The following is a 26,229-nucleotide window of genomic DNA, read 5'->3' on the forward strand; positions in this document are numbered from 1 at the left end:
ATCCGAATATACACGCGTTCAGGGTTGCCAATTGATTAGGAATCGGTACCTAATAACGTTTGCAATATTTTATTTCATCCTGTATTGACTTTATATAATATATTTTAAAGGAAAAAATTTATATATTTTTACAAGTAGTCGTTTTGATTCAATATTACAAAATAAAACCAGTTTACAGAAAATATAATGTTATTAATTAATTAGCCAATATTAGCTGTATTCGGTTGTTCACTTCTCTGCTCGCTTGTCCAACATTTTACATTTGAAAGCAAAAACAAAGCTATCCAGCTGAATTTGTACAAGAGATTGTGCGGAGACCTCCTTAAAAATTCTATCGCCGATTGCGTGAGTGCTACCAAATTTTGTTTTCCACATTTAGTCTATTCACAATGGTAAAAAAAACTCAAAGGACAAATTATTGACAAAGAGGACAATGCAAATCGATTTCTTAAATATTTTAAATTGAAATAAATTATAATTGATTAAAAAACATAAGGAATGGACGCAACTATTAACTAAGGGCTAAAAAACCATTTTTGTGCAAATTGCATTATTTCTCCACCAAAGAACCTAGTACAACACTATTGCGCAAGCTTCAGAGGACATTTTAGCGCAGGGTTGCTGCACAGGTGTTTTTTGTTTAAACTTCTAGATATTGTGTTCGATTGGCTTCTCCACAACGCTTTGTCAATCAAAGACAGCTACTTATATATATTTAAAATTATCAGTGAATATTTGGCAGTGGGTCTTCATTAAACAAAATTACATCGATCAGGTATATTTCCGAAGACAAAACTTTTGATACTACCCCTTACCTCTGTTTCTTGAAACAATGTTTTCAGTGCATTTGATTGAATTTGAATGATTTATTAGGACATTAACGTTACATAATTCTTGACAACCCTACACAATTCGAAGTGAGAATACTTAATTATTATATTAAGACAACTTTCGTTTTTATACGAATTCAACATGGGTATTAGGTAGAATATTGCGTAATTTGTGATAGACATACAGACATACTATAAGTTATATATATTTATATATATACATACATATATACATATCAATAAAAGCGTATCGTTATTGTTATGTAATTGTTACTAGCAGTTTATCAGTATCTAGGAATATATATATTATTGACATTAGTACAAATATAATTAATTATGTAAACTATTTACCAAATAATGAAGACAGTAACATGCAATATAAATATATCTATATAATAATTATATACATATATACGTATATGTGTATGTGCACACGCAATCATTGTTCTTACATATATACATACATACATTTGTAGTGTTGAATATGAAGCCTGAGTCGATTACTTTCCATGTTTGCAGAACTCACCAATACACGAATCGTAGGGCAGTCAGTGGTAGCCATTATTATTATTATCTCTGAGTATTTGGACAACATTAATTAACTTAGTATAAGCGCAAAACAGGTCAACAGAATGTGGACGTAGCGAAGTAGTTGGCGGTCGACTGTAATATAATTAAGACAAACTTATATTTCATTATACATACATACAAATGTATATACATTGGCAAGCAAGTTTAAAATTCTCCGCAAATATAGTAAAATAACAAACATACATTTAGCAGCACTAAGAGAGCCAACTACAAAATAGCCACTATTGACTAATTGTATAATTAAATATATAATAACATATTAATATATACCATTCATTCATCATCAGCACGAATTCGAATTGATTCACAACAAAATAATATGCCAACCCGCACTCACTGCTCTCCAGAATTGTATAACCGACTGTTTTAAGTAAATACTACTGAACTCTTCAGTTGGATAGCAGAGAAATAGCAAGTAAAAATAACTACATTACAAGTACTTCACCACTAAAGGTGATACTAATACTTTTACTACCATTACAAATTATGAAGGAGCCAACCCTCTATGCTCTATCCAACCCTATGTATGCTTATATTAGAGGACATGCTAGAGTAAGAGCTGTCAGTCTACGGCATACATAACATGTACGATTCGGTTTAAAATTTAGAATTAAACGAAGACTAATACAATACGGAGCACCTAACTTTGGTGGGCAATGAAACCAGTGTTTATGTGCTCTGAAACTTTAGCAACTGTGTTGACTCGATCAACTCGGTATTCATTTAGTTGATTTCGGCTGAATGTTAGTTAACTACATCAGAAAATGTACCAAATTTTAAAAGTTGGTTTTAAATTAAACGGTTGTCAAGGCTCATGTTACATGCATATACATATGTATATATGTGAGGCGCCTCCTAAGTGTGGGTTACTTCACTCAATGAGAATCCTGCTGCTACTAGTGAATTATTTTTATTAAACCGTCATGATTCTATTCTACCGCTTTCATATATACATACATATTATTCGTATATATTACTCCATATCGCGGTGTTAGGAACGTCATAGTGTTTTCTGAATTCTTCATCCACCCAATATATGTAAATATAAATAATTTGACCTAGAATATTATTATTTAATAATTTTCTCGACCAAACTGAATTCTCTAAGACGGACAGTGTTTGAAAATATATTTATTGTATTATAATTATCTCATAAGGAGTAAATAATTATCGTTATTTTAATCAAAATACCATATATTCTCTCAACAGCATCCCTATCACTTTGCACCATAGACCTCGCGAACTATTTACGATCAGAGAACGCCCTTAAATGATGCCCGAAATTGATCGTGACACTGTTGCTGAAATGGTAAGCGGAGCGCATGCACCCATCTTCAGTACCGCCGCACTACTTGCCAAGGAACAGCAGAAATACAAGGCACACTCCCGCCTACAGGCCACGCTAGCCGAGCAGGAGCATCTAAATATGGCAGCCGCCAGTTCATATGTGTACCAGAGCCCGTTAACCATACCGCCACACGGACTTCAGCAATATAATAATTTCAACATGAACAATAATCATATTGGCGCATTGAATCACAATATGGCTGGGCAACACTTGGCGGCAAACCATGCTTGCATAAGTCCCAGCAACAAAGAGAAGCTCGCAAACTTACTAAAAGTGCTTGAACCCGAGCAACGCATTACGGGAAACTTCCTACAGAAGACACTCGAAGCGGCACCACGCCCATCACCCAACAACTGTCACACGAATGGCAGCAGTAGTACGCCCTATTTGGAGACAGCGTGTTTATCTGCACCACCACTACAGACGACGCTCTCGCCACCGCCACCACCACCGCCGCGCGCCAAAACACCGCATCCACGTCGCTTGGACTCTGCCCTGGCACCGTCGTTAAAACCATCCAAGACTCAAAATGATCTCGAAATCAATTCTAGCGAGAATGTCACAGAAAGCTGGCATCCACATGTCTATGCGCACCCACCCATGCGGCCGACACCACACACAATTGCGGATATTCTTGGTTGGCCTGCCACTGCTTCGCCAACTCCATCACGCACGTTGATCGCCAATAATATCAGCAACAACATGTCAGCTCAACGCGATGCAATGGACGAGTCTTCTAATTCATCATCGAACGCAGCTACAACGGTTCCACCAGTGCCGGCCAGATCGCCTAAAACTATACTGCGCAACTTTCAGCAACAGTTTGTGCAACAACCACAGTCCCCGCTAAGAGAACCCACACATATGCGTAGCACATCGGTGAGCGAGGCCAGTGAGGATGATATAAATAGCGGCTTGATGGATCAGCCATTGGATCTTTGTGTTCCCAAAAAACCAAGAGAATCGTGCTCTCCGCCTCCACAAGTGAAGCAAACACAGATACTAAGCAAAGCGGGAAACAGCAAGAAAGGTGAGTCAGAACTTATAAGAACTTTTAACATTCCGCATCGCTTAGGAAATATTTATATTAACAAGTTCGAGTTTATTGCTATAGTTTTATTAAGATAACACACAATTTAACCCATATATTCGGCATAAAGTCAAATAGAATAACGAAAATCATCATACATATATAGTATATTAGGGCGGACCGATTTCGAGTTATATGGGAAGTAGGCGTGCTTGTGAACCGATTTCGCCCATTTTCCATCCATTTCCATGTCTTCAGGGTGTCTAGGAAGTATTATGTACCGAATTTCATTGAATTCGGTCGAGTAGTTTCTGAGGTGTGGTTTTTGACGCATAAGTGGACGGCACCACGCCCATTTTCCATTTTTTTAAATCTGAGTGCAGCTTTTCTCTGCCATTTTTTCTGTATGCCAATTTCTAGAGCGATCCAAGTTTCGTCAAGATATCTTAATTTTTACTCAAGTTATCCGTTGCACGGACAGACGGACAGACGGACAGACTGACGAACGGACGGACAGATCCGGATTTCAACTCGTCTCGTCATCCTGATAATTTTCATATACATAACCCTATATCTAACGCATTTAGTGTTATGACAAACAAACAACCGTTATGTGAACAAAACTATAATACTCTCTTAGCAACTTTTGTTGCGAGAGTATAAAAACATACAGTTCATACTCTACCGTTATTATCCTAAGAAAATTATCCTAATAATTTTGACTCCTACATGTAGGCAACATTCATGCCTTGGGCACCTTTTGCTTAGATAACACAATTATCGTCATTTCTGGACTTTTTCCAAATCAAATCTATATTCACTGGCAATGCCATTTATTTATGAATAAAATTGAGAATTTAAACCGAATTAAGTTGTGCGCATTTACTACGTGCCGAATATATGTATATAAAACCGCAATGATTCACATCCGCTACTTAAGCTAAAGGCAAATTAATATTAAGAACATATCGCTCATTTACTTACTTTACATTAGTATACATTTACTTGAGTATACTCAACTCAAAAATCGTGTTTTTTGAGTTGTGACACTAATGTGCGCAATTTCAGCGGCCATATTGTATAAAAATTTCATTCCGATGCGTAGAAAAATAAACCGTGAAATAAGAATGTGCCGTTATTAAACTTGTTATGTTGCAATACTTTTTAACCACAATAACGACACTTCTCAGTTGTGCCAGAATTAGGCATGGATTTTTTTCTGAAAGAGAGGCATATTATGTGTTACAACACATATTGTCATAGAGTGCATTTGGTTTTCTTTTCAGAAAGAACGATATATTTTGTATTACAACGATAATAGTGAAAAGTAATTCAATTTTTCGTATTGATTTTTTTTCAACAAAAACAACACATTTGACTTATGACGGCGAAATTGAATTATTTTTTTCACAAATAACGACACAATTCAAAATGGGTCACGTTTATGCCCAAGAAAAAGCATTAGTACACTCTATTTGGTCCATTTATGCTCAACATTGTATTTAGTATATTACACGCCACTAGATTTGTTAATAAACTTATGGAATTATTCTATATTTGCTAAATAAGAGACAATTGAAAACTTTAAATCGCTCTCCTGAAAAATCGACTTTTTTGAGTTGTGACACTATTCAAGTAAATGAGCGATATGAATGTGTGTAGTATATCTAGACACCGTCGACTTGTTGACTTGAAAGATGTTGAATTTTCGTTGTATAATTACCGTTTTACATTTTAAACGCCTTATCGCGCTTACTTCCACTGCACCTGCTTAGGTAAGTATCGCATTAGCACATTCATTAGCTCCCGTTCGTAAGTTGTGAGCGCAAAAACTGGAAGTTAAATGTACTTTAATAGTTGTCTATGTGCATATAAACATTTCCAATTAATTATTTCATTTTCTAGTTATTCAACCGACAAGCTGCGATAATTATACAAGTGAATATTAAAATTAACTCTCATAAATCAACTTCAAATTACACCTGTAAATTGATTAAGTAAACGAATGCTGCATTATTTGCTTGAATACGTGTTAAATAAGTATCGAATGATCTTTACTTTGCTAATTCTTCTTCAAAGATTTTTATTTGTTTTCGTTTTGAAATCAACTCAATCTAAATTTGATATTTATATTTATATTTAATATTGGAGCACTGAACATATATAAAAAGAGAATGAAATTGATCGGAAAGAACATCTATGCATACTATCCAATTAAAATACTTCCACGATCTGGTCTCAAGGTCACGCCACTCACCTTGATCAATCCACACTGCTTCCAAAATAAGCTGATACATAAAATTCGTATTTAGACAGTTCTCAACTCTTGCAAATATGTGATCCGGTACTTACTTTATAAATATCAGTAGTGATAATATTCTGAAAGCCCGTAGAAAATCATAACTTATCATTCGTGGTATTAAAACTATACAAATAATGTTTTTTCAAATTTCTAAAATATACCCTCTCTGTTTAGAGATTTTTAATATAATTATATCATCATAGAACACTATAATGAAAGTTAGCTTTTGACCTAATTTTGATGTCATTGTCCAATCGATTCAATGACACATAGTAAAATCGTTTAAAATTTGCTTTCAACTTGCTCTCTCTAGGATTATTACCCTTACCATACGTATGTACATATGTATGTATTATGTTGGCAAATATCTCTCTTCCGCTTTTTTGTCTTTTGAATTTCGCGACTATGTATAAAGCGCTACAGAGCTTGTATCTAACAATATTATACATCTTTGAAAGGTCTTGACATAACCGACAAGACGTCGCTATGCATGATTAGTTTGGATATTGGGTTCAATAGTTATAGACGTGTAAACATGGAGTTCACTAACGCCGAAATTATAGTGTATAAAGTTTTCCTTCGTTAAAGGCAAATCCGCTTGAGAAACGTTCCGTGAGATTAATGGAGTACTATATCACTATACTATATCACTTCGAATTGCGGAATGGTTTTGACGGTTATATCCTTCCCACCTGTCGACCTGGGTTGTAATAAATAATGTTCACACTGCTACACAGCCAACTTTAAATTACAGCGTCCAAAAATGGGGATGACGGAAGCCAATCGAAAAATCATCTTCTCAGCCCATTTCTGGCTTAATGGCTTCGTCAGCAAACAATATTGTCGCTGTTGGGGTTAAATCCTCGTGTGGTGGAATAGACCGTTTGAAGATGGCCTCATGGTTTTATTTTTTTCGAAATGAGACAGAAAATGCCGTTACAATCAATAGCGAGCGTTATCACACGATGTTAACCGACTTTGTCCTCGGAATTTGATGAAATCGACGGTCTCTATTCTCTGCGGGTATGTTAAATCAAGCATTTACGCCAATCAACCACCAACATGGTCGAGAAGCTAGACGACAAAATTCAGCACACTATAGCCGAAATTCCAACCAAAATCCTGCATAGGGTTATCGAAATGGGTGGGGATATGCAACCGGTGTCGTAACGGCCAATTAGGCGATATTTTGTTCAAATCTCAAATGACATAAAATCATCTGCGTAAGAAACAAAAACAGAACCTATTTTGACATGTGTAAATTTACAAGAGTAAATTAATTAAATTATTCTAAGTTTATGAATAAACTAAACATAAGTTCTAAATTACTATAATGTGACAATAGTGTGCTTGGAACTATTAGCGTTATAGTAGTCTTTACCAATCTGCCGCTGATACTAAATAACACAGACTCATTCTGGGAATCACATCCAAAAAATCAATCTCTTGGTAAGATTATTAAATATTATTTGAGTGTCGTTAACATATCAAAAACCGTATTATGTCCACTGTCAATACACCGTCGCTATCAATCAACTGTGAAGTCGAACAAATGGTGAAAATCGTAAATTACTTATGAAATCAACATCATCATTTTTGTGACATTAACTTTTATCGCTTGTGTGGCAATGCAACGTATCAATGCAATGTTTATTCACACACGTACACACCTCTGTATATTTGCATTTAATTTATGCAATATTAAGGTGCCTGATTGCCAAATGCTTTTTATTGCTATAAAATTAATTGATTTAACAATTCGCATTGTAGCCATTGTTGTAATTTTTGTTATTGCTTTTGTTGCTTTTGTTTTGATTGCGTTCATGCTTTTTGCGCTGTCGCATGCAAACCGTGATTACATGCGACACCGCATTGTTGTTGTTGCTGCCGCGTGTCTGGCATTATGGTCGATTGCTTTTCGCATTGAAGCCACTTTATTTGCATTTCATTTTATGGGCGGTAATTTGCCAATCGCATTGAATCACCCTCTCCACTTAACTGCATTTAAGTATGAGTGTAAAATAACACACGCACATACATATGTACTTGCCATACATCGGTCGCATTGGGCGCACTTTGGCGCAGAGTGCAATTGTAGCAAACGGTTAACCTCTACAGAGCGCCGAGTCGCCAATTCGCTCGAGTGCTGCCGTTCCACCACTTCCATCCTTTTACGCTGCTTTGCCGACCGATCCGATTGCGATCGTTATTGGCTAATTGTTTCGGTATTTGTGGTGACCCATTTTTCTTCATAATATAAACGCATATATGTACAACAACTCAGTTGCAAAATTTATTATGGAAAATTGATGGCAGCACTTTTACGCGCATTCACACACACACTCACACTCATGCACGAGCAAATGCATCAACATTTATACATATATGCAAATAATATCGTGCAATTTTTATTTTATTTGTATTAAATGAGCGACTTGCTTAATTTCATATTGTTATAGTTGTTATTGAAGCACAGCCATTTGCTTGTGTGTGCGTATGAATGCGTGAGGCGAACAATATGTATGTACATATGTATGTTTTGGTTTGTTGATTTAAAATTTTAATTGTAGGACGTTGCATTTTTATGAGGTCATTAAAAAGCGCTTAAGTGAAATTGAATGGGTGCGGTGAAAATTTCTGTGATTATGGCTATTTTATTTATGCGAATTTCACTCATTTACGAGTACTGTGTGCATTCGTATGCGCTGAAGTGACTTTCATCATTTTCGAATGAATGCGCACAATTTCAAGTGCCACTTTGATTAATTGCAGCGAATCACTGATTATCGTTTGATGCTTTGCATTGTTGTATTTGTATGCATTTATGTCAATGCATTTTTGATGAAAGTTGCGCTAATTATTGATGCCAAAAATTATCGTGTCGCAAAAATGCAATAATGGAATTAATTTCTGTTTAATTATTAAACATAATTGATTGTATTATAATATTTACTGAGAGGTTTATATGTAGAACTCCCCAAAATATAAACAGTGGAGATGATTTCTACAAGTTGTAGGCCGCTTGTGAGTAACTGATAAACTTGTACAATCGCTTTTCGATCATTATTGCTCCGAAAATTTTGTTTCTCCACATTTTTAAGTAGCACCCCAGACTCTATATTACATACCTATACTACAAGAGACTCCAAATATTGACTAGTTTTTGCTATTTTTATCTTCAAAGCTTTTACATATCGAAATTTGACTTTGAACAAGGAATATAATATAAATATAATCATAATAATCTGATCCGGAAGAGTAACCATTGACTGAGAAATTGAGAATATAACGTTTTTCAACTATTCAATAACATGTAACATAAGTAGAGGTACCTTTTATACACTCGCAACAAAGTTGCAAAGAGAGTATAATAGTTTTGTTCGCATAACGGATGTTTGTAACACCCAAAACTAAACGAGTTAGATATAGGGTTATATATACCAAAGTGATCGGGGTGAATAGTGGAGTTCAAATCAGAATGTCTGTCTGTCCGTCCGTCCGTCTGTCCAAGCTGTAATTTGAGTAAAAATTAAGATATCTTGATGAAACTTGGTACACGTGTTTCCTGGCACCATAGGAAGGTTGCTTTCAAATGGGCAAAATCGGACCACTTCCACTCCCACAAAATGGCGAAAACCGAAAACACATAAAGCGCCATAACTAAGTCATAAGTAAAGTAAAATTTGGTACGAACGATCGCACTATGAAGGGGCATATTTGGATTTAACACTTGGAGAAGTGTCTACTAAAGTTTTGTACATATCTCGTAAACAACTAGAGCTATATCAACCAAACTCTCGAGGAAATCGTATTATAACCTCTACCTCTCATACAAAGCTTATGTTGAAATCTATTAAAAGTGCTTTAATTCAGTAAGTGAAAACACCAAATACCTTAAATTTCATTATATAGAAGGTATAGGAAGGGCTGCACTCAAATTGGTATCCAAAATTTTAAATGGTTTGTGATATTTTCCTTGCATTTCAATGACTTACTTCCTATATACCAGAACTTTGAATTCCATCTGAATCGTTTACTTTAAATATATAAAGTAAGCACTAGTGAACATATCGAAACAGAACTCTCCATAAATACTGCATTTACAGTGCAGCATCGCTCTTCTAAATATCGTCGAAATCGGACCATAGGTTTTCAAGGCCTCATATATCGAACAGCTGCTGGCGTATGCCGATGACATTGATACTCTACAAGTCGCTCCGTCCTGATGTATGGCGTTGAAGCGTGGACGATGACAACGCTTAAGCGGTTTCTACGCCAAATATATATATTTATATATATATATATCGAACATGTTAGGACCTCAGTGCTTATAACTTTTTTTCCGCAAATATAGACAAGTCTCTCACATATTTTGAAGAAATTCAGAGGAAATATCTTTCTTTTAATAATATGTCTCCGTGCCAAAAATGCGTGAAGTCGGGTCTGAACTTCACCTAACTCCCATATACATAATATTAGGGTTTCCACCTTTCACTTTATATCATATATATGACCAATATGTGGATCAAATTGTGTGTTATATTAATAAAAATGAAATCAATAAATTGCGAGATTATAAAATGTTCGGTTACACCAGGACATAGCCCTTCCTTACTTGTTTCAATAGACTTTTTTAGACAGACCACGCTATTGTGTTAAGCTATCATGTTATTTTTGTTCAGTATGTTTGACATTTCATCAGTATGTTTGACTTTTACATCGTTTATAAATTGTTCAATTATTAGGAAAATTTATGTTCTGTAAAGAAAATGTTTTGAGCGCTTTGTTCAACTTTGTACTCGCAACTCCTTCACTCATATTAAGACCCAGCAGTCATTATTGGATAATATTCGACCGAATAGACCACGTCCAGCACGAAGTGAGGAAAATATTGCAGCCGTAGGTGAGAGTTTACACGAAGACCGTGGAGAGTCGATTCGGCGCCGTTTGCATCAATTCGGACTGACGTATAGAACACCTTGGAGTATTTTACGTCGAAATTATAAATTAAAAGCGTACAAAATACATACAGCTTGTGCAAGAACTGGAGCAGCTCGACCCTCCCAAGCGCCGAAGCTTTGGTCTATATTTCTTCAAAAATAATGCCGGTGAGAACGTAACCGCCAATGGCGATCGATGGGTTATCGTGCCATGATAACCAACTATTTGGTTTCAACAAGACGGTGCCACTTCAAACACATTGCATCAATCAATGAATTTATCGAGAGAACACATTTTGGGCCGATCGATTGGCCACCAAGATCGAGTGATATCCCACCGTAACGCCTTTTCCTGTAGGGATATATAAAGTCTAAAGTCTATGCGGACGATCCTGCTTCGATTCAGGCCTTGGAGCAAAACAACACGCGTGACATTCGCCAATATTTAAAAAATAAATGCCAATGAATGTTCTTTCGAATGATAATAATCTTTTCCCATTAAATTAGCATTTTCTGTGTTTTTTGTTTAAGTAGGGAACCTCAAAATGGATCACATTTATTTTATTTTATAAAATTGATTTATTTATTTTATAAATTCATGCATTTTAGTGTACTTTAATTCCTTTTCGGAAAGTTTTCAAAGGCAAGCAAGTACATGTAATTCAGCCTTGTGTCACTACCTCGCTTAAATTCCTACTCCTTTACCATCAAAAATACATATTTACAACAGAAAACTATTCAGAATATTATTTTAACAAGTAAAAAAGTTAAATCTTGTAATTAATTTTTAGTGGCTCCAGGGTTAAGCACATCATATTCTACTCTCACTACTCATTTCATTTACTCTTCATTTTAATCTCTAAACAAATGCAACTTTATTTACTGCGCTCTCTAAGGGCAACACTGCAATGAATGACCATTCCAGAGTCAAGACTCTTCGATTACATTTATAGATATATTATTATTGTCGTTGTAGCTTGTAAAATTCGCATATATCACAATTTTATAGCTTACAATAATTGTTGCAGTTTTATTGAGCGCCCGTATGCGGCGTCTGGTCAAGTTGCCGCTACTGCTGCTGTTTATTGTCATTAACAACGATTATTTGCAGAAATTCCATCAACGCAACATTTAACGGATCATAAAAAATGTGCAACACGCTACCAAGTAGGCAGTGGCATCACAGAGCGCGCTGTAGCATGAGTTCATGAGCTTGGTGGCACGGTGGCACGTCGGTGCTGCTTGTTGCAGCTGCACTGTTTATTTGTGAGTTATGAGTAAACATAAGTTTGTATGCGTATATTTTCTGAATGACGTTGGCTGCAGAGCGTGGCAATAGCGGTCATTATGGGGTACTTTATAATTTCACAGCATTTATGTTAATTTTAACGACTTCCATAATGGCGAATGAATTTCGTGCATGGGGCTTATAATTATGAATTCGGTGGGTGGCTTTCCAGGAAAGCACGAGCGATTTTATGGTTGATTTTTATGTCCTTACAACTACGTTTATATGTGCGGACATATGAACAAACGTTCATGAAATGTCCTCGTTCTGACGAAAACGCACGATGATCATTCCTAAGTGTATTTGTGTAATTCATCATTAGATCGTAGTATGAATGAATAGGTGATATTTTTGAACAATGGATAGTTCCGAGTCTGAAGACATCACAGTCACCGAAATCGATGTACAAAAGAAAAATCGAAAATTCTTACATCGACTGCGTACCGTTGCTTTTCGATATGCTGAAGCCATTGTACAAATCATGTTGCGCTCATTCTTTATTCCATCTAAACATCTAAACTTCAGGTCACTCCTCTGGGCTCTGCACAAACCCTTTACAAAAAACTTTCTGGATTCAGGACTAGTGAATATTAATATTTCTTCTGTAATTATTATCAATAATAAAAATCAGAGATAAAAGAGTGAATGACTTGCTTCCTGGCATAAAATTTGCTCATGTACTTGCATGACAATCGTTTCCACAGAAATTAATGTCATTTACTTCGAGGAAATCAAACGCAAGTAGTAAGTTATGAGGATGTGAAGACATGCATTTACTCCTATAAATTCTTATAAATATATGAATGAGCAATAAATAAAATTACAAGTCCGTAGAATTTCTTTCAGCAAGAAGCAGTAATGTAAATTACAATAAATGAAATGAAAGCTTTGTTGCACAAACACAAGCCTGCCACAAGTTGTTGGATGCGTCAGCACTGAGTGAGACTATGACCGAGCGACCACAAGCACAGTTACAGAGCCAGACGCCAACACAGACACTCAACAACGTGCCGTGAATGCAAATGCAGATACAGGCGAGGGGAAATGCGGCGCAAAGCGGTCAGCAACATCATGCAATAATTATGGCATTCGCACTGCATATATAGGCGAACAAGCGTGTTCTATTCTTTTGTTATTGTTGTTCAATTATTGCTAAATGTCGCTTTATTAATTTTTATTAACAATTCTCATGAACACACTCGCCTTTATTTGCATGCCCCAACACACTCATACACATTACTGTGCGCTCACTTATATGTATGTATGTATGTGTTCCGTTAAGTGCAATTGCAGTTATTATTAGTTTTTAATCACCACGGAAAGCCATTTATTTCTCCATTCCCGTCCGGTCCGTTCGGCATTCGCTTTCTGTTATTGCCAGTTCCATATGCGCTCGTGCAAATGCGGTTTGTTGTTTTAAATTTTTACATTCAGGTCATTTGCATTCCCCTTCATACTCGGCTGCTAATTTCGCTTGTTATTTCATCGCGCACTCGACTTGTTTCTTATAACGTACTCTGTTCTTACCAACGCCAGCGCCTGCACTATTATTTCTGCATATGATTGCTTATTGTTGTTGTGTCTACTGATTTATTTGTGCGCACAGATGTTCTCTTACCTCACCGTCAACTTACTTATATTCCTGAGTTTATGCAAATTTCAAATGCCAAGCTGGTAATTAAATGTCATATGTTTACAGTTACACTCGAAATAATACTTCTTCCATCTCAAAAAAAAAAAGAGATTTTTTAGATATATATATGTATATGATCCAATTATAGCAAATTGAAACACAAAAAAATATTATTAAAAATATTTATTTAGAAAAACAAATATTTAAGCTTTCTCTTATTTAAAGGGTCAAACTTATATCAGATTGGTTAATTAGTCTGTAGCGTTTTTCGTTTGTGTCAAGTTTGTAGTAATATTTCTAGAAATATCTCTATCTCAAAGTTATATTCGAAGAACTTTTAATAACTTTAAATAATATCGGATATCTTCAAATAATAATATCCCATACTGATTTTACTAGGCCTTGTTCAATAGTTTTACACATTAAAACTACTTTTTAAACAAGTACCGAATTGATTTCGGAACCAGCACTGTTGTAACCACTATATTAAACGGAAAATCGACTTTTTTCTGGGTATTTGACCAAACTTATTTTCGGGAGATTGAGTTTTAAGCAAGAATCGAGAATTGTGCGATCTCCGAAGTTAGCTTCCAAAATCGACATATTTGCCTTCGAAGTCCGAAAAAGGCTTTTTGAAAAGCATTATTACTAATTACTTGATATAAAGGGTGATCCATTTCCAGAGTTTCTACTTTTTTTTAAAGAACTGGTAACTGGCGAAATGCTTGAATCGAAACAGGATTGTCCGCGTAGACTTTAGACTTTACATATCCCCACAAAAAAAGTCTAACGGTGTGATATCACCCGATCTTGGTGGTCAATCGACCGGCTCAAAATGTGAAATTATCTGCTCACCGAAGTGTTCTCTCAAAAAATCCATTGATTTATGGGTTGTGTGAGAAGTGGCGCCGTCTTGTTAAAACTAAATGTCGCCGAGATCACGAGCTTCAATTTGAGAGATCAAGTAGCCGGTTATCATGGAACGATAAGGGCCGCCATTGCCGAATCGACTCTCGACGGTCTTCGAATCAGCTGCGAATATATGTATAAACTACCCTATTATATCAGTGGTATATAACATTTTTCGATCAAGCTTATATGACTGATGCCATACTATAGAATGTAGGACCGATTTCTGATTAATTCTAAAAGATTTTATATACAATACAGTGTTCATTCCTCTCTAAAAGTCAAGCATTATTTTGCTAAGTGTATGTCACAGCACAATAACTATTTCTTATCAACTCACATCCACTTAGACGTTGTTGCAAAAACAGTGAATAATTAAAAAATGTGTACAACCAATTTGAGCGAAATCAATTGAAATCTAAGTAAGTTCAAATTAGCAAGCAATACATTGCCAATCTCAGAGTACAAATTGAAATTTAGCAAGTGCTACAGTAACGAGCATATTTACGTTCCCAACAACAATAATTATTGCGAAAACCGCAGCTGCATATCAAATGACAAGCCGCAATGCAATTAGACAGGATGGCTGACAGTTGTTTTTGCATCTATGTACTACTCATATTTGTTGCTTTTGTTGTAGTTGTGCCAATTGAATGAACGCCGTTTAAGTGCGTGAAATTAGCAATAAATGCGAAAGCATTCAAGCACTTAAAGGTGTGCGCAACAAGCACACAGCAACGAGCTGCAGCGAAAACATGAAGTGACAATAAAAACGAACCGCCACCAATGGAATGTATACCCGACACCTACGAGTATGCATGCATGCAGACAAACAACAGCAATAGGGACTTAAACAGGCAACACCGCAAGCAAATGAGGTTACAAAGTGATTGACAGCATCGCTTGACAGACAGCATTGTTGCATTGCCGCGTGCCAGCCAAACAGACAGACACTTAAACATTCGCTATTAGCAATGGGTATGATTTGCATTAGCATTCTCCATTGCCGACCACATATTCATTCAAATCGTCCGATAGACACTCAAGACTGCACTAATACTCTCGTACAAGTGTGAGGTTAGGTTTTTATGCAAAAAATCACATTTTGCTTAGCCACAAAGCAAAGTCGCCTTCTTTGTCTAATCGTTTCGACTTTTTATTGCGCCTTCATTTCAGATGCCAATCACACAGTCAAATCGGGTGTTAAGAAGAAAAAACTGGCGAATGCCTCTGTCGCTGCTATTTCCGCCGCTGGTGCAGCGCTGTTGGGGTCAGTTTCGGCGACCGTTACGCCACCGGCGTCTTCCTCGTCGATGCCTGTGCCGGATGTGAGTCCTACCGGTAGCAGTGACAGTCTGATGCGCGATAAGCAATTCCCGACCGTCAGCACACCGCCCGCCTCCGCTTCAGTACCTGCTGTGGAGACGACGGAGGACGACTCGGATTCGGGCTCAACAGATGCGCGTCGCAAGAAGAAGGCGCGCACCACCTTCACTGGTCGCCAGATATTCGAATTGGAGAAACAGTTCGAGATAAAGAAGTATCTCAGTTCGAGTGAGCGCACGGAAATGGCGAAGCTACTGAATGTGACCGAAACGCAGGTGAGTAAATAAGAAAATTATTATTACAAGTGTTTCATTTATTTAAATCTCCTGTAAAATGGTCCTTTCTTCAGAATATTTTGTAAAATATGATATTTTGAATTACAGTTCATTATCATATCGTTTCCTCCATTAAAAAGTTATGATTGAGGTCACAGCAAAAACATTGGTTTGATAGGTTTGTAAATCAAGCAGCTAATCACATTAATCACACTAATCCATAATCAAATATTATGCTAAATACAGCTTTTCTGCAACGGCCAATTTCAGATCTAAACCTATGAAGAATTATTTTGGCTTCTTAAACTGTTACCGAATGGAAAGGATACATACCCTGATATATATCGGAAAACATTTTATGCAGTAAAAATCTAAAAAAAAATCTCTCGGCTACTTTAAAATGGAAAACAGAAAATATTTTGATCTTCCAGTTTGGAAGCCTTAATATATTGAGTACACACTCAAATCGGAGTGCTTCTATAATAATCACAGTATTTCAAAAGATTCGTATCTTCAAATATGTCTCGTAATTGTTATACGATAAATATATAAGTATATGTGTAATAGTATATTTATATACATAAATGCTTGTGTGGCCAATAATTTGAAACTTTGATTACTATGCAAACCTACCTGAGCAAACACATTAATTGACTTCTAATTAGGAATTTACATAATCAAACAGAAGCTTAAGACATTGAAAGTATGTACATGCATGCGTGTGTTTTATACAAATATGAGCACATAATATTCATTAGACCGAACGAGTATTGTCGGCCAATAACCATGTGCATTCTAAAGAAGTATTAAACTTTTATTATATTGATTTTGTACTCATGGAATTGTAATAATTTAGAACTTTTTACCTTAAACTTTGAAATTAGATACTTTTTCGAAACATTCGTCTCACCAGAGTTGATTTTATTTCACGTGACTCAAACATTCCTTTGGACGCTCAATTTAAATTTGTTCGCCAGATTTTTGCAATAACTTGGTCTCAGGTTTTTAGGCCTCTCTTCCCTTATATCGGGCAATCCAAGTAGAGGTACTATTTTCAATAGCATTTTTTTTGACAGATCACGCGTGAGTCGTGTCAAGAAATGGTTATTTTTGTTCCGTATTGTTTGGCATTTCATCATGGAAAAACTTTGACTTAAACAAAATTTCCAAATTATTCAACTTTAATACGAAAATTCACGTTCTGTAAAGAATATATTTCGCGTGCTTCGCTCGAACTGAGCGTACTATTCACAACACCATCACCCATTTTGATGCGACCAGTCCAACACGCAGTGTAGAAAATATAGCAGCCATAGCTGACGGTCCATATTTCTTCAAGAAACGATGCCGGTGAGAACGTAATGAATGTTCTTTTGAATGATAATAAACATTCCCCATTAAATTGGACTTTTCTGTATATTTTCTTTAAAAAAGTAGAGAACTTGGAAATGTACCACCCTTTAAATAAAATGGAGAACTCTACTTATAGCTTGGATTTAATTGAAAGTGTACTGTGGTGTTAGAAATTAAGTTGCACAAATGTTAAAATATTAGTAAATGTTGGGATCTCGCATATTATATATGTATAATATATATAGTATTCGTCGAAAAAATTTAATTTTTCTGTATGTTTCTCTACTGGCATACCAACAGGTGGCTTAGAAAATGTTTAATTGCTATATTTATGATTTTTTATAGACATCCTTTATTGGGAAAGCGCTGTTGTACAAATGCTGGTGAAGTTAGAAAAGGAGATGTGGTTTAATTTAAATACCTTAAGAACCACATATGTTTATGGTATACATTAACAATATAATAACACTATACGACAAAATTGAAATTTTTTCTGGGTATTGGACCAAATTCCGGGAGATTATGTCAGACGTAAAACAAGTATGTTCTCCGTTTTTCGAAGTTAGCTTTCAAAATCGGAATATTCACCTTTGATTTTCATATGTATGTAAGTTACCAAAAAAGTAAAATATATGGGCATAATCTACCCTTTCTTCTCATTTAAATGTATAACGTTTTTCGATCAAGCTATATGACATATATCATCCGCGGACGAAGTTGGATCTTTGAAAAAAATATAACAATTTTATATTTAAAAAAATACTGTCACGATTTTTGAAAATTCGGTATGTTACTATTTCGTTTGTATGCATATTTCTTATATTTCAAAGATATATAATTTTTCATTCAAGTATTTTTCGAAATATAAAGTTTTTGTTTTTTTCGAACATCCAACTTTAACATAACATCTGTCTTATACTATTATTCTTAAACGAAATTGAATTACAAAGAAAATGTATGCTAGAGCCATATGTATTTAAGACTTTTTAGTAACTATATCCTGTAAATAATCATTATGATTTTTAATAAGCCTACTTTCGAACTGTGAATGCAAATATTTCGATTTTGGAGGCTAACTTCGAAAAACGAATAACACACGTTTTTTACTTATAACTCAATCTACCAGAAAAAAGTTTGGTTCGATACTCAGGCGAGTGTTGTCAGGGTAAATATAAAAACAAATTTATAATCAAACTACATATTTCCAGTCCGGTAGTTAGGTCCGGATATAAAACAAGATTTATTAACGAAGCTAAGTGAGTCCAAGACCCGTAGTAAATCGGAAAGCAATTACGATCGCCTAAAAACAAATTTATATATTTATTATTGAACAATTTGCAAATCCCTGGAAATATATCATGGTACCCTAAAAGTAAACAATGTTTGGCTGCCCCTGGAATTACCCGCTCTATAGTTAGACTAACGAGTCATAACTGTCATAATTAAATAAATTCATAACTGTATTATCATATTCATATGTACAAACTACCGCATACGATGTATTATCTAATCTCAATTCACATATGTTTTGCACCAAGGCGTTAGTGGCTTTTGATATATAAACAAATTACACTCTCATGTTGCAAGTGAAAGTTAATTGAACAACCATAAAACTTTCAGAGCAAAAGGCATGCGATAAGCACTTGTAGTTCAACGAAATTCGCTCAAGCACTCATTGCCACAATAATTACAAGCTACAATTTGCAAAAGCGCATACACCAACACCACGCCCAGAAACATAATATACATTTTTATAGCAAATATTATACACATAATTTTGTATTCATATATGTACTCGAATGTGTGTGCGTGTAATTAATTGCGTTGTTTAATTCGATAGTCACAGTGTATTCGTTGTTATTGTGCATTTTACGCACACGCCATGAATTCCAAAACCGAAACATTTTGCAAACATTTAACTAATTAAACTAAGCAAATTTCCAACGCACATCGGGCGCAAGTGTGCAAGTGTCTTGCAGAATGGCCTTATCGACCTTCCCACAAGCATTATACATTTAGGCATCACTTAAGTAGACAAGCAAAATCAGCAGCTGTGAGCAGCGCCAATGAGCAGAGTTCACCGCAAGCGTTTGTTTGCCACCAACAGACTACGAAAGCTCCTAAATATGCTTTGTTGATGTAATTAAATTGTTATTGCAGCAACAACAACACTATCATACACATGTATATATTGCGGCTTGGAATGCGAAGCAATATCACAGCTTATGGCACACATGTATACACACCGCTGTGCGAATGTTGATGCAACACACATATTTCTTGTAAATGCCGCCCCTCATAAGCTGGGTGCATAGTTGAAATTGTTGGCAACAGTTTTGGCTCTAATATGCTGTTCAATATAATTAAGTGCCACGCCGACAACAAGCTTTAATAGTGTATGCGTGTGTTTGTTTGAGTGAATATTTGCGAATGCAATGCACATCCTGTGCGATAATACACACCGAGCCGATGCAATTATGCATCCTGCCAGGCCACTCAACCACTCAGCCGCTCAGCCATTCAAGCAGTCAAGTAGACATGCATTCAAGCTTATAATAGCATAGCAATTGGAGGTGGAGGTGTGCGTGTGTGAGTGCATCTGTGCACACACGCAAGATAAATTGCTTTCAGGCTTATAATATTAATAATAGACTAACACTTGTGCTTTCAACGCACACACACACGCAAACACATGAATACGCAAAACAAGCAAACATAATCGAACACATTGCAAACACCCACAAAGAGTAGATTTCAATGAACGCCCTCCTCAATATTAACTATTTCATGTGTACGAATAAGTGAAGCTTAATATATATCAGTGCATGAGTGCATGTGTGTAGGTGTACTACACATTTTGCAACATTGTATGTGTGTGTAAGTGCGCTTGACTGTCCATGTGCGACATTAATTGGCTCGATTGAATATGTCATGGCATTAAATAAATAACACGCACACAAACTTGCGTGGAACGAAATGAATTTGAATCCTCATTCATATTAATAACTCTTTAAGCTTAACTTGGTTTATGTAATAAATTTATTATCAGAACTATCAGAATGACAAAAGGTATTGATTTCACTTTGGATGTTTGTACTCGCGGCAGTTCATGCAACAAATCACTTCAGTGAAAATTTAGATCATTTAATGAGGCTTAACATATATGTTCCTTGGCAATTTAGGCAGGTATTGAATAAGCAAAAAAACCAATAATTTTACTTCAAAATGTCTAACTTGCCTAATTTGAATTTCACTAAAGCTAAATAAGGATTTCACTAAACCCACCTAAGACAGGTACGGCAGCCCAAATACTCGGTTCATCACTTGTATAGAATATTATAAATTTATAAATTTAAAATAGTCAATTTTAATTTTACACCTCACATTAACGCCGTTATAGAGGAAACTTGGACTTTCGTAATTATGTTTATTCTTAAACACAGTGACCGAAAAGCTATTTTATATTTCTCATTGTGACACTCTAATGATATACCAAGTAAAATTTCCATGGTTTCTTTATTATATTGATGCCATATCTGACTTCATGGACAGTATCTGAGAAACAACCCCATCTCTCTCATGTCTCTCTCATGTTTTACATCTGCACGCTTCCAATAGTTATGGTTGGCAATCAAAACAAATTGACATTTAACTATAAATAAAACCGACTTATATGGTAAATATAATAAAAATAATACTCAAAAAAGGAACCCAAGTGGTGTTCATTTCCTTCTTCTAATCGCAAAATTCTCGATGCTTTAATAAAAAATATTTTGAAATTTCACAAAATAAAGTTTTAGTTTCTACTTAAACTTTAGTAAATTCTATATTTCAAATGTTTTAACTATCGTAACTATACCTCAACTAACCGTTATGTACATGATAAAATGCTATAAATATATTCAGAAAAGTTTAAACTTCGACTCACTAGCACACAACAGCATAGACACATATGGTATATTATGTGAAATACTTCCTAAAATGTATCGTTATTTGTAGATAAGCACCCGCCACCACAACCGAGGCACTCATATTCAACGCTCACTCATTTTACCCACACCACTCGTCACAACAAAGTGAAGGAACACAAGCCCACACTCGCCAATACACACGCACATGCACATACATGTGCATTATATAATAATATATCACAAAATACAAGTAGATAGCAATGAATATTGTCCTTGTTGCAATGTTAATTCATTCTAATTAGTCAATAAATCTCAATTAAGTTCATGTGTGCCAACATGACAAGACAGGGAAAGGCAGGAACAGGGGTAAATGGGCAGGACACCAGAGAGGGACATGTCAGCTATTGTTGTTATCGTACAATAGATAAGCCAACAACTCTGCTCCTCAAACCAGTTTGTCAGAATATACTTTTTATTATTGGCGCTGTTGTTGTTTTTGTAGCACTTACATATTATATAATGAATATATGTATGTATATATCAGTAGTATAGGACTTCCCTGCAGTGAAATTAACTAGTTGTGAACAACTTTGCAACTAGTATGTAGCAGAAGCCTAACTAGTCAGTCAGGTGTCTTTTTTCAGAACCAGAAATAATAATTTTTTCACCTCTTGTGACAGGATATGACAGATTTCGATAAGAAATGAGCCAAACAACAAATTGCTAGAACGTTCTATAATTTCTAATAGTCTGTTTTAAGACTAGTTCTAGTGGCAAACTAATATAAATATTCCCCAACTAATTGGATTATTCTTTGCAGGGTTATTCACAGTTAGATTTAAAACAAATGAATGCGACTGCAAAATGTTTTTAAATATATAGCAATACATTTATACACGAATATGTAAGTTCGTGTATGCACAATTGTGGTGAATGTTTAGTATGATTACATTTGTGGTAACTCAATGGATTTAATAAATAATCAAGGAAATTAGTAGGTCCAAGTGTGCATATGTGCGTGTATTTGAGCGGAAATCAACATTAAACTAAGCTATCGATGTTGTTTCCACAAATGATTAGATAATTATTTACATTACACTGTATTTGTGTAAAAATAGCATTAAGTGCAAATGCGTGTATTTTAATGGCATTTAGGAAATGTGGGCCAGTTGTGAAAACCCTCATGGAATAGGGTATATTTTTAGAAAACTGCTAAAGTGGTACTGTTAACTTTCACACTAAAATCAGTTGTACACATTTTAAATCTATGTGTATCTATGTGACCATTTTAGAAGAAAAAGTATTTAACTGTAGTTTCTACTTGAAAATAATCCTACGAAAATACTGATGACCACAGCTAACTCCACAGTACAACTTAATTTCATTATATACTATTATCCATGTAATGGAAATAATAGGTATTTAATGCAAAAAAATCAAAAATGTCAAAAAAGTTAATTGTAAACCAATATCATATATCTCGTAAAACACCAGAAATCTGTTTCATTATACATACTTAAAAAAATAACAACTTAGATCATTATTAAGTGAAAAGAATCCCACCCCGGGTGTCCTGTAACTTTATGGAATGTTATATTATAATACTTCACAAAAAGTTATGAATTTATGCAAAAATGTTACCGAAATTTTCCTGAAACACAAAAAAGTTATTTGTTATTCTTAGCGTGAATGATCAGATATCGATTTTAAACTCTGCAAAGAGTTAAATTATATTGAGGACTTTTAAAAAAGGCTTAATATGATTAGGTTACGTTGAATAAATATATATTTTGTAATATTCTGGAGACAATAGGAGGCCGTTATATTGCTGCGATTAGATGCTATACCAATAACTTCTCATAAAATCCAACGACCGCTAGGGATAAGCTTCGTAATTGTTGGCCTCTCAATTTCTCGAGCGAACAACACAAAAACAAGGGAAAAGCTTTCAAGTTTCCAAGTTTATAAAAGAGATGTAAAAGAGAGATCATCCTTCGAAAGATATCTTGAAATATTATTTTTCTCTTCTCTCATCTAAATGTTGTCCATACGCATTACCAATTATTTCAATGTATAAAATATGTAACTCATATGTGCATACTTATGTACATACATATATATAAGAACAGTTGTACAAAAAAATATTTAATGCTTTTTGCAAATTATTTTGATTTAAACATCACCTGTATACAATACATTGTTCATAATAACAACAATAACGATAGTATCAATTGTAGCCATTATTGTCAATTCCGAAATCCACAATCACCACCAAATGCCAACAGCAGACATTAAATTGCCAATTGATGGACAAAATGGAAAAATCACTTGAAATGAATTGTCACTCCGTCAACGTTGCATTTTAAATACCCGCAAATAGCCTTAAGTCCGATAGAAGTCAATTAATTACGAAATACACTTTCCACTGCAGCAATTGCATGCAACATTGGCGCAAATGGCAAGCACACGTACGGGCGGACAGTTATGTGGTTAAATGTATGAAGTCGTGTTAGTGTCAGAATGATTGTGCGATAGGGAAATGTGGAAATATGCTACTTTGCAACATTGTAATTGTCAGGCGATTAAGTGCTCTACACAAACGCACACAGACACTCACATACATATATACATGCAATGCGAAAATTACCCAGATTTCGATGCCAAATTGCATTTTCATATTGTGGCAACGATGGCAGAAGAGCTTAATCGTATGCATATTTATTTTCTAATTTGCCGGTTTTTGCGTTGGAACAGAGAAGGAGCGTGATAAGACTGTATAATTCTCGAATATAGTCACCGAATATGAAACCAAATGGAATAACTAAAAATGATCTCAATTCACTTGTAATATGAGGACCTCTCTATTAATATTAAGACTATTCTTAAAATTTTTTCTCCTCCTTCCCTAACTATAATTATATACTCCACCAATCAACGGATATATAAGATTAAAGAATAAGATTAAATATAAGATCAAAATATAATCGGGATTATGAACATTTTTTGACATTTTGGGGTTATGCTGTAATGCTTCGTCGCTGATACGAGGCAACAACTAAATACCAATGGTCACTAAATTGTGCTGACACTTATAGTCAAAGGCTAAAATTATAACGAGCTCGCATAAAAGCCATTGACTATTTGGATTGACCCAGACTAAATACAGCACTTAAAGGGCTGCCATAATAGGCCATTACTACGACTTTATTAACAACAACCACTACTTGCAGCAGATTGAGGCATAAATACGTAACGGCAACAGAAAGTAAGACAGTTAGTTGGTGGTCGACAATCGACATTCGACAGCCGACAGCCGACCCGCGGTAAATACCTAGCTAACGATCAACTCTCGATGGGCGAAATGCAACAGCCTGGCAATGGACTGTTGCAATAAACAAACGAAACAGCAAATGCTTAGCTGCCGCAAAACGCGTGCACTGTAAGCAGACAGGCCTGAACGGCAACAGACAAGCACGTAGGGTGGCCGCCAGACAGACCACCTTATAGGGAGCCTAACCGGCTGGCCGACAATGCTGCTACATTGGACAACGGACTACCCGTTTGGCAGACTAATGGACACATTGATACAGAGTCATACACACAGACACACACATGCATATAAGCCGTCATACATTGTCACATATCACATGCACGGCGTGCCAAGCAAGCCAACCAATCAAGAAACGCGCCGTCACCGCTATTGCCGCCAACAACAATTGAAATATTTGTTGCGTATCTGACAATAATAGCAACCATGCTCACATGTAAGCATGTATGTGTGTGTGTATCACACAATGTCACAAACAGCAATGGCAACTGGCAGTGGCATATATTTGTTTGTTTGTATGTGTGTCGCATCAGCCATTGAGGCATTTTGGCGTTAAGCCAAATTGCAAATAATTAAATTAAATTGCCGCCAACAACAAGAGCAGTGAAACCTCGGCAGCATGCCAGTATCAGAGTGTTCAAATACACAAGAGTATGCGAGTACATCCATTGGATGTACATATGTAAGTGTATTTTGCGCAATAATTGAAATGGCTATTCATCTTTAAACACATATGGCACCAATGAAATACAGCGAAAATATATAGGCCCTCAACTTGTACAGTTTCACATGCTCCCTTGACACTTCTTGAAATTCCGCTAAGAAAAGTGTTGTGTAGCATATTTCGGCTATGTGTAAGATCCATAAGACCATAAATCGGGTTTTGGTAATAAATGGGTGACACCTATTGGTTTTATGACATCACAGGAACCCTTTCTGATATTCCATAACTGTTATATATATATATATTTGGCGTAGGAATCGCTTTAAGCGATTATAGCCGAATCCACCAGAGCGCGCCACTCATTCCTCCTTTTTCCAACTGGAAACACCAAGTGAAGCCATGTCACTTTGCACTTGGTCTTTCCACCGGAGTGGAAGTCGTCCTCTTCCGCGGTTTCCTCCAGCAGGTACTCGAACACTTTCAGAGCTGTAGTGTTTCCAT

The 26,229-nt window shown here is 35.6% G+C and overlaps 1 protein-coding gene and 1 long non-coding RNA gene across 11 annotated transcripts in view; one reads left to right on the forward strand and one right to left on the reverse strand.

Moving 5' to 3' along the window:
- LOC105212427 (segmentation polarity homeobox protein engrailed) overlaps positions 1–26,229 on the forward strand; it is a 109,137-nt gene that overhangs the window by 62,246 nt on the left and 20,662 nt on the right. For all 10 annotated transcript variants that reach the window (XR_008470128.1, XM_029040280.2, XM_011184390.3 and 7 more), the window contains 2 exons: positions 2,631–3,799; positions 16,048–16,472. Coding sequence is in view for 9 of the 10 variants with exons in the window: in XM_029040280.2 (XP_028896113.2) it covers positions 2,692–3,799; positions 16,048–16,472 (1,533 nt within the window). In the remaining variant the exon portion in view is untranslated. The remainder of the gene's footprint in view (positions 1–2,630; positions 3,800–16,047; positions 16,473–26,229) is intronic.
- LOC128920012 (uncharacterized) lies at positions 848–6,372 on the reverse strand. The gene is made up of 3 exons (XR_008470130.1): positions 6,057–6,372; positions 5,523–5,631; positions 848–1,493 (listed from the first exon to the last, which is right to left on the reverse strand). It is a non-coding gene; the product is annotated as an uncharacterized LOC128920012 (long non-coding RNA).

This window comes from Zeugodacus cucurbitae, chromosome 2, assembly GCF_028554725.1.
Source record: "Zeugodacus cucurbitae isolate PBARC_wt_2022May chromosome 2, idZeuCucr1.2, whole genome shotgun sequence".
Taxonomy (NCBI): Eukaryota; Metazoa; Arthropoda; class Insecta; order Diptera; family Tephritidae; genus Zeugodacus; species Zeugodacus cucurbitae.